This window comes from Cervus canadensis, chromosome 24 (assembly GCF_019320065.1).
Source record: "Cervus canadensis isolate Bull #8, Minnesota chromosome 24, ASM1932006v1, whole genome shotgun sequence".
In the NCBI taxonomy this organism is placed as follows: domain Eukaryota; kingdom Metazoa; phylum Chordata; class Mammalia; order Artiodactyla; family Cervidae; genus Cervus; species Cervus canadensis.
The window spans coordinates 49,017,740-49,034,630 of record NC_057409.1 but is presented as its reverse complement, the minus strand read 5'-3'; the positions used below and the strand labels follow the sequence as shown (position 1 = coordinate 49,034,630).

At 34.4% G+C, this 16,891-nt stretch overlaps 1 protein-coding gene across 1 annotated transcript in view; it reads right to left on the bottom strand.

Annotated features, from left to right (window-relative positions):
- Positions 1 to 919: 919 nt before the first annotated feature.
- The window catches only part of STK17B (serine/threonine kinase 17b), a 29,553-nt gene continuing 13,581 nt past the window's right edge, over positions 920 to 16,891 (bottom strand). Inside the window, exons 3-8 of the mRNA XM_043445123.1 lie at positions 14,582 to 14,794; positions 10,543 to 10,687; positions 9,289 to 9,415; positions 7,713 to 7,761; positions 6,361 to 6,540; positions 920 to 4,310 (exon numbers count right to left, since the gene is read on the bottom strand). Of these exons, the coding sequence (XP_043301058.1) occupies positions 4,028 to 4,310; positions 6,361 to 6,540; positions 7,713 to 7,761; positions 9,289 to 9,415; positions 10,543 to 10,687; positions 14,582 to 14,794 (997 nt within the window). The 3' untranslated portion in view covers positions 920 to 4,027. The remainder of the gene's footprint in view (positions 4,311 to 6,360; positions 6,541 to 7,712; positions 7,762 to 9,288; positions 9,416 to 10,542; positions 10,688 to 14,581; positions 14,795 to 16,891) is intronic.

Genomic DNA, 16,891 nt, shown 5'->3' with positions numbered 1-16,891 from the left:
GCACCCACCCTTGCACATTACGGATATTCTTGAACAGTTCATACTCCTAGAGCAGAATTCAGAAGTTGTAACAAGGCATTGTCTGGCCTGCAAAGCTTAACAGATTATATAAAAGTTATTATAACTGGCCCTTTATAGAAAAATTTGTTGACATTTTTCTGGATGATCTAGACAGTCTAGATATAAATGAATGTGTACCAGTACGAGCTGAAAGGAAATGACTACAAAATATATAAAGAAATATCATTGATAGAAATTAATAATTAATAGAGGAGCAGTAAGAGAACAAAATTTTTAGAATGACACCTAGAGAGTTAATGCTGTGTTAACTAAGGGAGATAACATGAATCCAAGAAGTTCGGTGAGGAGGTAATACAGAAAGGGAGAATATGATCATCAATTTACTTAGAAGTAGTTTACATTTGAGGATACTTATATCCACATAAAGATAACACATGTAACTTCAGTGACTAGGAGGAAAGGGGGCTAAAGAGAAAAACTAGGGAGTGCCTGTGTGTCAGAAAAAGAAGATATGGAACCTGAAGATGCTCACAACTGAAAAAAAAGTTCCAAATTTTTATCAATACCTCCTTCCTACGAATTGTCAAGTCTGCACATCATTTCTCTCATCACACTTCATACTTCTTACATGGTGATTTTACTCATCTCTATGCAGCACAGTGCACTGCCATACATTGACATTTTCTAAGAGTATTATTACTTAGAAGAAGTGAATAGCCCTTCTTGTTTTCAAATTTATGTGCTTTATCCAACAGACTGCGTCTAATAAACATAGCTGTACTAGAAAAGGAGTTCAAAGACGATGTGGGTCAAAGGCTAGATAGACTCCAGGCAAAGAGGTTAGCATTTAGGAATAACAAATTTAGAAGTACTTTAAAGCAAAAGACAACCACAAATGTAAAAAAAAAATGCTTTTTAATTTGTAACCAAAAGGATCATTAAGTTGATGTAATTTTTTTTAACTGCAGTATTCAAAACAATTGTAGGCAATATGCCTTAAGCAACATGATTACTGAATAAAAGTTGAGATGGACGGCAGTTGTAATTTGTGTGAAATTTATACTTGAGTTTAAAGTTCTTTAAACTTTCACAAAATTATAAACTAGTAATAATTTCCCAAATTGGAAGTCAGATAACTTAATTTTAATACAATTCAAAATTAAAGTACAATTGCTTATACGACAATGAATAAGGACAAGTTTCCAAGTCAGATGTCAAACTGAAAATTCAAATATATACAGAGGAAATGTAAACAGTTATAAAATATCAACAGTTATAAATGCTACTTACAGCAAGGCTATTCAAATTTTGGTCTATGAATGATTTGTGACTCATTCAAAATGAAAGAAAGAGCTTGTGCCAGAATGGAAATCTATTATGTCACTAATCGGCTATTTCTTTTATAACAAGAGTTTCTTGATAAAGGAAGCAGTATGCTGATTTATATTCTGGAACAGATGCCTTATCTCACTACAACCTGGAGAACAGGTCCTGCTTACTTTCTTTAAAGTGCCATGATAATTTTACTGCTCAGAGTTAGGTTAATTTTAGTGTGGGGGAAAAAAGTTTAAATGATACATGATTGTCAGCTATACCTCTTCTATTTTTAATCCCATTGATCCAAAGATCCTAACCAAAAAGCAAATTATACTTTATAAACCCATCACAATATAACATTAATCCTCAGATGATTACTGACATCTATTCACCTCTGAGGGGATCTCCATATTCCCACTTCAGTGGGAATATATATTAACCGTTTCAATTAACACTTGCTTTCAATCTTGTGGGAAGAAAGTAAGAATTATTTTATAATTATCAAGAAAAAAATTTAATAAGTAACAGTTATTTGTGAATAAGTTCCTCTAAAAATTGGTTTATTCTCATATATCAATCAGAGAAAATTTTAAGCTCATCTTTATGAAAAAATTGAACTTTTATACTGTTTGGGTAACAACTAGTTGCTTTTACAATGAAAATTGGTAGGGAAAAAGGTATGCAAATTTATAACCCTGTGTATTCTATTAACTAAGGGGAAGCAGATAAACTATTTTAAGATTCCTCAGAATAAAAGTAAACTGGCATAAAATATTTTTTAAGAAACAGTTTATAATTCAAAATTCAAACACTGCTTGATTTTTAGTATGGCATAATTCCTCTGGAAATTAAAAAATATAACATGGTCTTTTGTAAAAGTAATAATTTCCTCTTTCTCCAATGACTTACTAAACTTTACCTGCATTAGCTTAATACTGAAGGCAAATAAATGGACAACCAACGATTCAGAAAAAAAACTCATCAGTTTAGATATACAGAAGCCCAATTAGCTTCTGCATTGACTAGTTTATTGAACCGATAACTACTTCTTAAGGAAGTTAAATGTACATTTACATGTCTTAAGATGAGAGCTTCTTCAGCACCTGAGCTGAGTGCAATATACTGGAGGGAAGAATCTCTAACAGAAAGTTGTCTAAGGACTTATTTCATCTATCTATACATATATACATACATCTATACAAACACATTTACACATATACACACACACAAGCAGAAATAACTTTTCCTTCAAGAAATGTTGAAGATGTAAAAAGAATTCTCCATTTACCTAAATAAAGCAATCTGATGGTTATTAAAAAGTTTTTAAGTTATTTGGGATCTCACAAAATTTCAACAAGTTTTTTTAGAATAACATATGATTCAAAGGGAAAAGACTCAAGGATTTCTTTTGACAAAACTGAATTTCTTTTGACACAGTATCATGGTTGCAAAGTTACAGTTATCTTACCTTGATAACATGAGTTTGAGTAGTCTCCAGGTGGAAAGTCATCAAAGATTACCCAATAGGAGTCAATCCCCACCCCCTTAGGACTGAACATAGTCACCGGCCTCCCATCATTCTGCTGTCCTTAGACTATTAGCTGCAGTGGCCCCAGTGAAACCCCATTAAAGGCCACTCTGCTGAGCCCTGTCACACCCTAGGAGAGTTCTTCACGACTTTATGTTTTATGCCCACGTTCACCTCGCTACTGCTGACTGGCACTGTGCTGGCAGTCCTACTGTGCTCTGATGTCTTATGCATACTTTTACAACTCTGAATGACTGGCTTGCACTCCACAACTCAGAAGATACTTAAAATCCTGCCAGTTGTCTAAGTCTGTCAGTACTTTCTTCTACATTCAATTAATAAATATGTTTCGTTGACTGAAAATAGAGCCCATTCAGCTTCATCTAAGCATCTTCTATTCTAGAGAATCTGGAGGATGAAAACCCTCTACACTTGAATAGCTTCTATTCTCCATCTTTCAGACCTTGTTAAATCTGAAGTATGGTGAGAGCGGGCAAAAGACATTTGAGTTAAAAATGATGCCATGCTGCTCTTTCCTCTGTTTTAACTGGTATAGAATATCCCTAATCCACTTTCTAACCCCTCCTCTGCTCTGGTTAAAGGACCTGTCTCATATAGTGGATCATATGTAATGCAGTTTCAAAATATCCATGACTGAAAAACACTTTCAAGTGTTAAATATCTTGAGCATCTATAGAATAGCTCTATTTTTATTTAAACTTGAAACTGTTATCCTAAACAAAATCTTGTCAACAGAGGCATGGTGTAGGGCTTACCTTGGAGAATCTATTAAATTCAATTGTGTTCATTTTGTTTAGTTTACATCAACCATAATATAACCCAAATCACTTTTTTCCTGATATGGAAGGCATTTTGATAAATCCATTTGAACCCAAATTCTTTCATTAACATGTAAACTCACAAGTACAATTTTATTTTTGTTATATATTTAAATATTTTTTGAAGAGTTGATATCTCAGTATAGGGAATGAAATTATGCTAGTAACTACTAATTTAGCATTCAAACATTTCCCTAAATTCTTCAATGCAAAAGTGCATTTACAATATAAACATGCCATACGTGAAGCTACAAACCACAATCTCACACGGGAGTGGATTTCAGATTCCAGATTCAGTTCAAATGGGTTAAGGAGAAAAGTGCTAACAGAGCAAATCTGACACAAGTTCGTGGGGGTTAGGCAATGAGTCATCAAAGCGGAATCTTTTGGACACCAAGCTGCTGTCCTCCGGGATGTTCTCCTTGTCTTCTCGGTCACTGCAGGTACCATTACAAGAGGGCTTGTAAGTCTTGTCCTCTGAGGACCTTACTGTATGATCCTGACTTTGAGAGGAACTGGAGGTTTCTTCGGGGTGAAACAAGTTTCCAAAGTCCCACTGCTGCAGCCAAGAATGAGAAAGGCAGATTTCGGCTGTCGGTCTTTCCCTTTGAACGAAAAGCACCGAGAAGAAATTGAGATCTAAAAATCAGGTTGGAAATGTCTGTAGTTCAGTAAATTAGAGGCTTATTTTTTTATCTATTCTGAAAATAACACATACCCATAGTACAGGAGGGAATAATAATAAGAAGAGTGGAACACCTACAGTTTGTTTAATTCTGACATGTGCTGACACATCATGAAGCTTATAGACAGGACTATCTAGTCAAAACACCAGGGAACATATTTTAGCCTTGCAAATAAAAATCAGTAAAATTATAAAGACTCTTGGGTCTATAAACCCTTTGAAGGAAAATACATGTAAGTAAATTATAATCTCTATATACTTTATTCTTAAAAAGTAGTAACAGTTAAATCTTGAAAACAGAGACTACCCTTCAAAGATGTCTATCTAATATTTTTAGTTTTTAAATTTTGTTTTCTCTTGTGAAAGCAACATGGTCAAATATCATAATATTTCAGAAGGAAAGAAAACTTCAACCTTAACATAACCACCATAACCATTAGAACGTAGGTTTCCTTAGTCTTTGTTTTTATGTTCAATTTTTATGATTATTAAAAAAGATTTTATGATTATAAAAAAATTAAGGTACTCATTACAGAAATGTTAGAATCTAAGTGAAAAATATTTAAGAAAACTAAACAGTTTAAAACCATAAACACAGAGAATAATAACTATTTCTATTAAATAACGATCTATGAATGGTAGCCTGCCAGGCTCCTCTGTCCATAGGATTTTCCAGGCAAGAATACTGGAGTGGGTTGCCACGTCCTCCTCCAGGGGAATCTTCCTGACCCAGGGACCGAACCATGACTCTTACGTCTCCTGCATTGGCAGGCAGGTTCTTTACCAAGAGCACTACCTGGGAAGCCCAAAATAGAGCTAGTCAGTGTTTGTTAAGACTTGCATTAAGCCTACGGTTTTTTTCTTAAGCAAATAAGGAAAGTGAATCCTCCAGGAGATTAAGCAACTGTCAGAGAGAGACTTGACAAGTAACAAATCCAGGATCCCAGCCCAAGACAGTATATCACAGCATCTGAGTTACATGCAGCCAAGGCATTTTCGGGTAAATAGGGCTGACCCGGGGGCTTCCCAGGTGGCTCAGCAGTAAAGAATCCACCAGCAATGCAGGAGACGTGGGTTCCATCCCTGGGTAGGGAAGATCCCCTGGAGGAGGGCATGGCAACCCACTCCAGTATTCTTGCCTGGAAAATTCCATAGACAGAGGAGCCTGGTGGGCTACAGTCCCTAGGGTTGCAAAGAGTCAGACACGACTGAGCAACTGAGTACACACATACAGGACTTATCCTGGTAAAGAAAAGGAGGTGAGCTTTTTCTTTTCCTGCTTTGAAGTTGCCAATGAGTGAGGTAAGAGTCTTAAGACATACTTTCAAGTACCTTCTTTAGCAGGCAAAGAGTATCTGCTCCTTAAAAATTTGACAATCAGTATTTGAACTTGTTATACAACTATAGTCATTTCACTATAAATAATTCATACCAAAGTCTTATCATAACCAGCCACGTATATTATACATCTTTGGTGTGTGTGTTCAGTTGCTCAGTTGTGCCTGACTCTTTGTGACCCCACAGACTGTAGCCCTCCAGGCTCCTCTGTCCGTGGGATTTTCCAGACTACTGGAGTGGGTTGCCATGTCTTCCTCCATGGCATCTTCCTGACCCAGGAACTGAATGCATGTCTCCTGCGTCTCATGCATGGCAGTGGATTCTTCACTGCTGGGCCATCGGTTCTACTACTAATCATTTTAAGGAATTTCAGAGGATAGTAGCAGGTTGAGAGAGAGATAACCCAAATCTTCTCTTCGTTTCAAGATTTCCTGTTATATATTTTACATTTCCTATGTTTGAAGTTATAGATTTGTCATTTAATGATCTCTCATACCACCTCTCTTCCCATTTTACCTGAAACTTACAAAAGCAAACATCTAATAATTTTATACTGTTTTATAATGTATCTTTCTTAATAGTCATATGTAATTTATTTTGCAATAGTATTTAAGTAAATTAATATTACTTACTCTGGATTTTTTACTAAAAGGCTCTGGATGAAGTCTGTGGCCAGCTGTGAAACTGATGAGAAAGTTTCTTCCGAATAATCTACATTAACTTGAGAAATATTGAGGTATGTTTCCTGATTATCTTCTCCCACAAATGGGGATGTGTGAGTTAATAACATATATGCTATTACACCAACATTCCTGAAAAAACAAATAACTGAGAAGATGGGAACTTAAAATGTGTGTTAATCTTAACACACTTATATAAAGTAAAATTGATTCTCAACATATTCCTGTCCTCAAATCTTGTGCAGTTAAACTACAGATTTTAAACTGCTTTTCCAAGTTCCCATAGTATACTATTAAAGCTGAAATAATTATGCTGTCTCAAGGTTTGCCACACAGAAAAAGACTGAGGGAATAATGCACATGTATGTTATATAAAAATAATGTATTAAATATGTATCATTATATCTACAGTCTGCCCTTCACACAGATACCTGTTTATCAAGTATACAAAGCTGTCCTGAGTGGCATTTCCCAAATGGTGTTCAATGACACAGTGATGATCTGTGAGACACAAATACGATTCCATACAAACAGAGGCTGCAGGTTTGGTAAAGCACAGTATTGGGCAGGCAGACTTCTTTTTAATCGCAAAACTTTTAGAACCATAAATATGTTAATGACAACTGTGTTCAGGAACCAGAAAAAGGCAATACATATATAGCACCTATTTCACCCACCTATTCAGCCATAGGACCCTTTTTCTTACCAAACCCATTTCAGTCCCCTACATGGCAAACTAAACTCTTCCTCTTGGTCTGATGGAGTCAGTCCACCACTGTGGTCTCAAGTAAAGTTCTGGTATCAATGCCATCTCTACCCTATAATATTCTCTCTGTGTCAACCATATAAACTCACAATACCCAATAAATATACTCTCATATAACTAAACTTTTAAATGGATCTAATCTCATTTTTCTATTGAGTAAATATCTTCCTAGTTCTCTTAGACCTAGATCATATGTCTCCCATCTGGTGCTTGCCCGCTGCTTCCTCCATGGTTGTTAAATAGCATTCTATCTTTATTATAGGACATATAGCACGCATAGTACTGTGACTATTTTGTTCTTTTACCAGAAGGAGTCTTCCTCCGGGAAAGGGATTTTCCTATTTATTCCTGTACTTTGGCTCAGAGCCAAACTTATTAAAAAGAATGAACAGGTAAATGTTTTCCTGTGGCATAATAATGATACTCAAATAAAATCTTTTAAAGATAGCCTTACTATTTACATTTTGAACCAAAGAACCACAGAATATGTATTAACCAGCTTTTAATAAAGGAATACAAGTAATTAACAAAATCTTACCACATATCTGTTGCTGTGGTAATGGGATCATAGTTCAGGATTTCTGGAGCTGAAAGAGAAAATAAAATTCAAATTCAATACTGACAAATATAAAAACATGACAGTTACTTTGAAGTAAACTGGATTTAATTTTAAAGAATTACCAATATATCAGCAGAAATTTAGCACAGAATTTATTATCCTGTGATTGGACATTTAGATATACCTAATGTTGAGAAAATTATATAACCAGATGGTTCAAAAGCACCAATTATATTCTGGGAGTAACCAGTATCTATGCAGTATTTTTTTTAAAACGATTAAGATTAACCTCAGAAAAAGCAATTATGAAGAAGTAAAATGTTAGAAGCTCAAATCTTTTTACAATTTTAGTTTTATTACTCTGTTAGGAATTAGTTTGAGTTATTTTATTAGAATGATTTCGGTTTTTCTTCTCAGGGTAAAGAGACTCATATGCATTCAAAAATGACACTATGAACAAACCAGCTTCCTGGAAGTGTTTTCAGATTTTCAAGTAGATTAAATATCCCTTTTAAACGATCTAAAACCTAGTTTCCTAAGCAATTAATTTTCCAGTCTCCTCCTTTGCCCCGGCCCCACCCCCGCCAAAAAAATTTAATGGTACAACATAAATTCTCTATACTTTCAGAACATTAGTAGAGTCCAAACTAGTACCTATACTTGAATAACTTTTTAGTTTCACAGTATGGTTTCATAACTTCTCCAAAGAGAGACTGTTATCTAAAGCATAACAGTCTGGTTAATAAAGCCTTTGAGTCACATATATTGTCAGCCTCCACTGCACCACCTGCTACCTTCTCACATACTTCTGTGAACTATATTATATATAATTACAATCATTATTTGAGGACACTGTAGCCTCTATCAGCATTTAGAAGTTAGTAATTTGCTTTGTTTTTCATTTTGGGAAAGTCAGCTCCCTTGCTCAGTAGCACCTGTTCTGTTTACTCATATCTTTTCAATGCCTGCATAGGGATATCAATATGAGCAACAAGAAAAAGTGTAAAAAGATTGTTACTACAAATTAAAATACTTTACCATTTATGTGCTGCTTTACAGGACTTAAAAACATCTTTCATCTCCATGATCTAATTTGTGGATTTAGTACAATATTCCTAGATTATCTAATAATAGGTTCTACTTAACACCTTTCTTTTTAAAAATCCTCCTTTTACAACTCTCAGCAAAAACCTCACTAGGACAAAAGTAAAAGTGACATCTATCAAACAAAAAGGCTTTAAATGCAGTAACACTGATTCAGTTTTCCTCTTTTTTTCATTTTCTTCTGCTTCCTAACTTCCTTTTTACCTATTTTTCTTTATGTACAAAGCTTTTATACACAAACATTAAATTTTTAACTTATATATCCAATGTCCTGTAAATTGTGATTGTCTCAATTCACTACAATTCATTTAAATATGTCAAAATCGAATTTTAATGCACTAAAATATTTGAACCAAATATATCCTGGAGTTACATGCCCTAAAATAGTTCTATATAGGTATCACTTATTAATAAATTTCAAAGTGGTATATAAAATAAAGGAAATTCTTACCCAAGTATTCTGGTGTTCCCATGATTTCCCGAAGTTCACATGCATTTCCTATTTTTCGAGACATTCCAAAATCTACAATTTTTATGTCCCCAAGAGGATATATGCTGCTCAATAATATATTCTGTGGCTAATAAAGTACAACAAGAAATGATAAATAATATAAAACAAGAAAACAATACTAAACTCAAATCAGAGGTAACTTAAGTAGAATTTGTTTAGCTATTAAACATTTATTGAGTCATCCACCAAACATTTACTGAACTACTACTTAGGAGGAGCTATAGAGTCAATGATAAGTAAAAAAATACACTTCAAGAGTATTCTTGGCTTTAATAAAAAAAGATGGATACATTGATTGATTAACTGATTATGATATACAGAATACTCGGTAGTAAAGACTGCTTAATTTTCTGCCCATAAGAAAGTCCAAGAAGGCTTTGCAGTAGAGATGATGCTTAAGGTGAATCCTGAAGGCTAAACAGAAGCATGCCAGTGAGAAAAGTGGTCTAGAGAATAGCATGAAAGAAGGCATGAACAAATAAAAACGCATTCACACCCAGAAAGAGCTAATGGTTGAGTACCGTGGTACGGTCCTGGGTCTGACTACCGCAGGACTGTACCTCAGACAGAAAGAGGCATGGGAGGGTCCATGACAAGGAGAGTGTCCAGGAAGGGAGGAGTCCAGTGTTCAAACAACGAGAGATGATTTGATCCAGACTTCAAGGTTCCTGTATGGCTACAGAGGAAGGATAAGGAGAAAGGATAGTAAAACGAGAGGCTGAAGTGGTACCTCAGGGTTTGGGAAGGGGCCTGAGTGATCTGGGGCGGGGTGTGGGAAAAGGAGAAGCCAAAAGACTAAAAGCCTCAAGAGAAAGATAAATGAGGATAATGGGAGCAAAGGAGTAAGGACTAGCAGATTATCTTCAAGAGGTAGCTAAAAATTAAGTATTTCAGAGACAGACAGTTTTATAAGACAAAAAGTCCAAGGTAAGAACAGTAAGAACAGGATGGAGTGACATGACGGTAGCATTAGAACATATGTAATGATGGTTTTTAAAAGCCCAGTGATTAATCTGAGCTGCTCACACATGCAGTCTTCTATCTATCAATACAGAAGTAAGTCCATGTAGCACATACACAGTCTAGACAAGCATGGCCTATTGTTTCCTCTCAATACCAGTTTGAGTTAGTTGCACAAAGCAAGAGCAGAGAAGGAACAGAGATGTATTGGTACTTAAAACTACATGACATTACCTTTAAGTCAAGGTGTACAATGTTATTCTGATGTAGGTAATGAACTCCTTCAAGTATTTGTTTAATGAGTCTGATAATGTCATTTTCAGAGACCATTTCAGCCAACTCAGGTAAACACAAATTGAAAATTTCTCCACCTGCAGCACTGAAATAAAATTCAAAGAATAGAAACTTGAAAAATCATTGATCTAAAAATGACAACTTTTAAATACTATATACCTTTAAGTAAAAGATATGGCCACCTAAACTTTAATCTCTCTATATATACACATTTAATGGGGGGCAGTGAATGGTGCTGGGAGGGATTTTTAAGAAATAAAATAAATGACAAGAACAGTTTAAAGTCTGGGTGCTAGTATTCACCTATGAGCTCAGCTCTGCTCTATTTTACTCATTTATTCATTAAATATAAACATACCTGTCATCTGTATATAGATAGACATTTTGATTCTCAAGACAATCATGTGAATCATGGCTACCATTCCCATTTTACAGATAAAGAAATAAATACAAAGAGGTGAAATTAAGTGAGACAGCAGAATCTAAATCTGTATAATATGGATGAGAATCTACATTCTTAACCAATATCCTGTGTTGCAGCTTTACAAAGAATAGTTGGGGCCAGAACCCAAATTTTTTTTCTTTGTTTATAAGAGCTGAAAATCTAAAGAATGCCAACAAATGCATAATGAAAAATTCCTAGATTTGAAATCAAATGATTGAAAGTTAAATCATAAATCTGCTATTTGCCAGCAATATAATTTAGGGTCAATCACTTATTTGAGCTTCCTCATCTGTAAAACAGAGATATAACTGAACTCAACAGATTTTTTTCTAAGGACTAAATCTAAACGAATGAGATAAAAACTGTCAGAAATCCTGCAAAAAAAAATCTAGATGGTTATTAATAAAAATTTATAAGGTATGTTTGGGAATATCTCAAGTAAAGCCTACTCTATATGATAAATCAGAAACTCATTTATTTCACAGAACACTATTTTCCCCCCTTTGGTTCACTCCTGTATCCACAGCAACAAGAAGAGTGTCTGGCACATAGAAGGTACTCAGTAAGTGTCTGTTGAATGAATGAATAATGGAATAGACAGTCATTCTTCAGAGCAGCTCAAAGTGCAATTCATTAGTCTTGGTGACTGTCAAGAGGAAGAAGCATGTCATGTATATCTGGAGTCACAAGAAGGAAAAAGAATCAGTGGTCACAAATCCGAGTCTCATTGAAAATCACGGGACTGACCCTTCACACTTGCAGAGGTAACCGGGCCATGAGGTCATCTGCACAGAGCGTGCCGATCAGAAGCTGCAGGGCTTTATCGCTGACACTTGACAGTGTTTCAGAGAAATCTGTGGGACAGCTGCTAAGGCACACGTGGGCATGCTTCAATAATGTTTACTGCATATCTCAATGACTTCCAGCCCCCACAATTCCCAGAAAGTTCATGAGAAGCTAACTTCAAGATCTGACTTCAAGGTTTCATAGTAAAGACAATCTGAGTATGAAAAATTTACTTTGCTATAAAACATGTAATAGTGACCTCCAAAGTTAGGTACCAGAAGACAACATTAGAAATTCATTCATCTAAAAGAAACTAATCTTTGTGAATAGCTAATATTCAGACTACCCACGTGGCCCCTCAGTTCACACGTCAGTTGTTTATTTGTCATAACCCTGCTCAAGGTCTCCTGAGGGAAGAGGGATTCCGCAGGCCAAGCTACTGAGGATACCTCTCTTCTCCCCTTTCTGGTTATGTTATTTAGCTTTAATGAAATGAATCTTCTCAAAACAAGTGGTCAAAATATATTCCTGCAAGGACACTACAGATAAGGTTAATAATGCAATCGTAAGCAAATAAGAAAATGAAGAGATACTTCAGATTCTCTTAGAATGAGTTCTTTGCTGGGCCCTTTATAAGACACATCTGATAAGAAATCAGATGAAATAATTAGATTATTAAAAGAAAATCGTATGGAATATGGATCCCTAGCCACTCTTAAAATATGGAAAATACCCAAAACTATGGGAAATACCAGAAAGATCTAAATTCTTCAGTATCCAGCAGTATATGGCAGCATAAAATGCTTAGATGAAAAATTCATTCTTGAACACTTCATAATTTTTTATATACCAACACTGACATTACAATCTCTAAAGTTAATTCAATAGACAGAATTCTCATTAATTCTAAAGTTCAAAATAAAATATAAGAAAACCACTTGAGAAAACACATGTAAAGCACTTCCCAATGCCTAGACATAAGAAGACAGCAGGCTGCCTGTGGAAGTACCTACTAAAACAAGCAGCCTGACTTCCATCCAGACCCTGCCTAACTAGTTACCCAAGCTGGGGCAAAACATGCTTCTGTTTCTTCCACTGTAACACAGTGATACATAACAAAAAATGACAGCTCTAACTTCACTGGCTTGCTCTAGCAATTAAATCAGAAAAGTCACATCAAGTACTGAGTACAACAGATGTTATAAGGATCAAAGCAGATCACTTGTAGTATTTAATACAGTGTCTGACACACAGTAAATATTCAATAAATATTAGCTATTATTACAATGAGTCAACACATATTAATGCCAACATCTAGCCTTTCTGAATTTGGGGGCTGCTTGTTAAACTCTGATTATGAAGTCAACTTTAAAAGTCCTTGCTAAATTAAAATTCATTTTTAGAAACACTATATTATATATATATATATATACACATATATATATACATATATACATATATGTATACATATATAAATGCACACAACATATTCTTAAGTGGAAAAAAAGGATTATAATACCATACACTTGATAGATCATGATTTTGTTTCTGAAAGTATACATACCTAGAAAAATAAAATAATTTCAAAATAGAGGAATATGTCATAAAAGTAACCACTGTTTACAAATGATTTCTATTTTCTATACATTCTAAATTTAACACAATAAATAGATGTTACTTTTATACCAGGAAAAGTATCCTAAGGGGTTTGGGTTTGTTTATTTCAGTAACGAGATCAAACAAACACTGACTGTCAGCCAATTACACTGTTTCTACCTCTTAGTTTGACCAGCTGACCAATGTCTTTTGTAGGACTACCATTTTTCCCACAAAAGAGGGAAAGCTCTTTACCATAATTTACCATAGCTTTCCAAAGATGAAGGTATGGTAAACAGAAAATGAAGGGGAGTTAAAAGGAGGAGAAGAAACGATAACACAAGAAGCAGAAGTTAGCAGAAACTGGAAGCATAAATGGAAAGCAGTGAAGAGCAACAGACCAACAGACCCTTTGTTAAAACAAGGCACCCAGACCAGTGACTACAGAGAAGAAAAAATTCAGAAATGTGGAGTATTTATGTTTTTTGCTTATGTGCTTGTGTATGTGTTGTGCATCTGTGAATGGATGTGATAATTGTACTTTAGTACAGTTACGCTGTCACATAAATCTGTGAACTATATACTACTTACATCTACGTTTGTCTTTTACAGCTTTCTAAAGCACAGTTTAGAAATTAGTAAGAAAGTCAAGAATATCATTTAAAAAACTCCCATAACACAATAAAGTTAACATGTAGAAGATTAAAATCAAACTACATGGTTTACCTTTCATTCATGCAAGTTTACCTTTTTATTCTCCTTGGGTAACTTCACTGGATGTGCTTTTCAAATAAATGAATACACAAATTATTTCAATCCTATCTGCCCATCAGACTGTTTTGCAGAAAACAGTCTATTTTCTGTGCCATTGGCAATGAAAGTATACTCAATTTCACTATAAACACTGTATTGTCATTTGTTTATTGAATGCTATTTAATTCATTTTGGGGTATCTGTGTGAGGCTACACATTATAAGTTTTCTGAAAATATATGAATATATACTATGTTCCTCTAATATTTTATTAACAGGAATCTTTACAAGTTCTTGTTATACTTTTATCATTCTTGTTCTTGACATTTCAAGCAACCTTACCCAACCAATTCAAATAGGTACTATAAACTTACTTCAATTTTTTAAAGAGTATACTTACTATTCCAATATCAAAATGATTTCACTTGTATTTTCATAGACTTCATGAAGATTAATCACGTGGGGACAAGATTTTGCCAATTCAAGTACTGCAATTTCATGGAAAATCTCTGCACGACAGTCCTGTCCTCTTCTTCTCTTTTTCAGAAACTTTGCAGCATATTCTTGTCCAGTAGATTTTGATATACATTGTCTAACCACAGCAAATTTTCCTCTGGGGGAAAAGTAAGAACAATAGTTAGTATAACACAGATACTGTTATAACTTTATCAATCCTTTCAAACATCCATGCCATTAGGAATTTACCTTTGCTCTCTTAATCTAATCAATTACTACATGTACTTTTATAAAATTTATAGTATCATCACACAAAAATACAAATGGCAAATGTAATATAAGACATAATTATATTTATTCTTCACTATCATATCATTAACATGATACATTACCATTGTAGGGAGAGATCTCATTTGCCCACCAACTCCATGCCATACTCTTGATATGAATTATTTTGTTTAAGTATGATAACAATCCTATAGAGTAAATATTATTCTGTCTGGCAGATTCCAGAGAAGATATGTATCTTGGTCTATTCCCCTCTGCTAAAAAGTTTAGCTTTCCTTCAAATGAAAAAAATTAAATGCAAAAATGGGTATTCGTCTTGTTTACTTCTATTAGTGTAAACATTTTGCCTCTCAACATCACTTTCGACAACCTTTGAAGCTTTTTATCACAATTTGTCAGTTGTGTTACCAGAGTATCTGTTAGTATTGCTCAGTAGTCCACAAAGCTTGTAATAGATATATCAAAAGTATACATGTCTTATGGAAAATATCCAAAGGCACGTCATGATTAACTAAGAAAATTCATGGTTATCAAAAGCTATGTACAAACACATTATTAAAGTCATGTTTATCGTTTTAGGAATAAACATGTTTTAGCTCTATCCAGTAACAGTGCTCAACATTTCAGCCAATTTTTGAAAGACTCTGGCAAACCTATGTATTCTAAAGTAAAGATTGTGAAAGTCGTTCAGTAGTGTCCGACTCTTTTGAGACCCCATGGACTATACACGGGCCATGGAATTCTAGGCCAGAATACTGGAGTGGGTAGCCCTTCCCTTCCCCAGGGGATCTTTCCAACCCAGGGATCAAACTCAGGTCTCCCACATTGCAGGCAGATTCTTTACCAGCAGAACCACAAGGGAAGCCCAAGTATTCTAAGCCTACAGTTTTCCCAAATCTAGTTTCCCAAAGACTCAAGCTATTTTGAGTCAGATTGTTTTAAGAAACTAATAAAAATTATTGACTGCCTACCCAGAAAATGTACATATGCCTTTAAAAAGAAAGCTTTATATATAATTCCAGAGGGTTTTTAGATTTCAAAGACTATCCATAAACTTCCTAAGCCTGGTTCATGGGTTTTAAAATTAAGAACTTCTATCCTAAGGCTCAAATGACTCACTGAATACCAACAAATCAGGTATAAATAAAAACCTATTTTTAATATACTTTAAATTTGGGGTAGAAGTCAGGGACAGAATAAATTGCTTATCATTTCTACTTACTATTGTCAAGGGCAGAATGACAAAGATCCCTACTCTTTATATTCTCAATTTCCTCAAAATTGGTGCCAATGAAAAGCACTGACTGGAAATCAAGATGAAAAGGTATAGCTACTAATGCAAAAAAAAATTTTAAGAAAGTGGTCAAGCTATAATTTGATTCTTCTACATATATCAAAATATATATCAACTCAGAAAATGTGCATGCATAAATTTATTTTTTTGATAGAACTTTTCATTTAAGATTTGAGAATGTTTAATTTGTATTTTCTCACCATATGCAAAAGGAATACAAATCAAAGCATTTCAATGAGCTCACAAAGAAAGTCAATCAGTCCCTTTGTTTTATATTCAAAGTGTCCAAGTTTAAAGATTTTATACTGGATAAATTGGGTCAGACTAGGAGTAAATGACTCATGAAAGGTCATATATGGAAATGGACTGCCATGACATAAATTGCGGGATGTGAAATCCTAGCTTTCTATTCTGACCACTACAAAACAATTCCTTCCTTTAAGATTTTTTTTTTTTAAAGAAGTAGATTCACTTCTGCCAATTCTTATTTAGATTCAGAAGTGAAAATTTGTCTAAAACAAAAAGGAAATTTTAAGTTTTATGAAGAAATTCACCTTGTAAAACTTAGGAAACAGAAGCTAGTTAGCCAAGAACTCTGTCCATCTGAAAAAGTTTACAGTACCAGCTGTAATAATTAAGTTCTGCTGTAATTTTATAATTATATCTACAAGC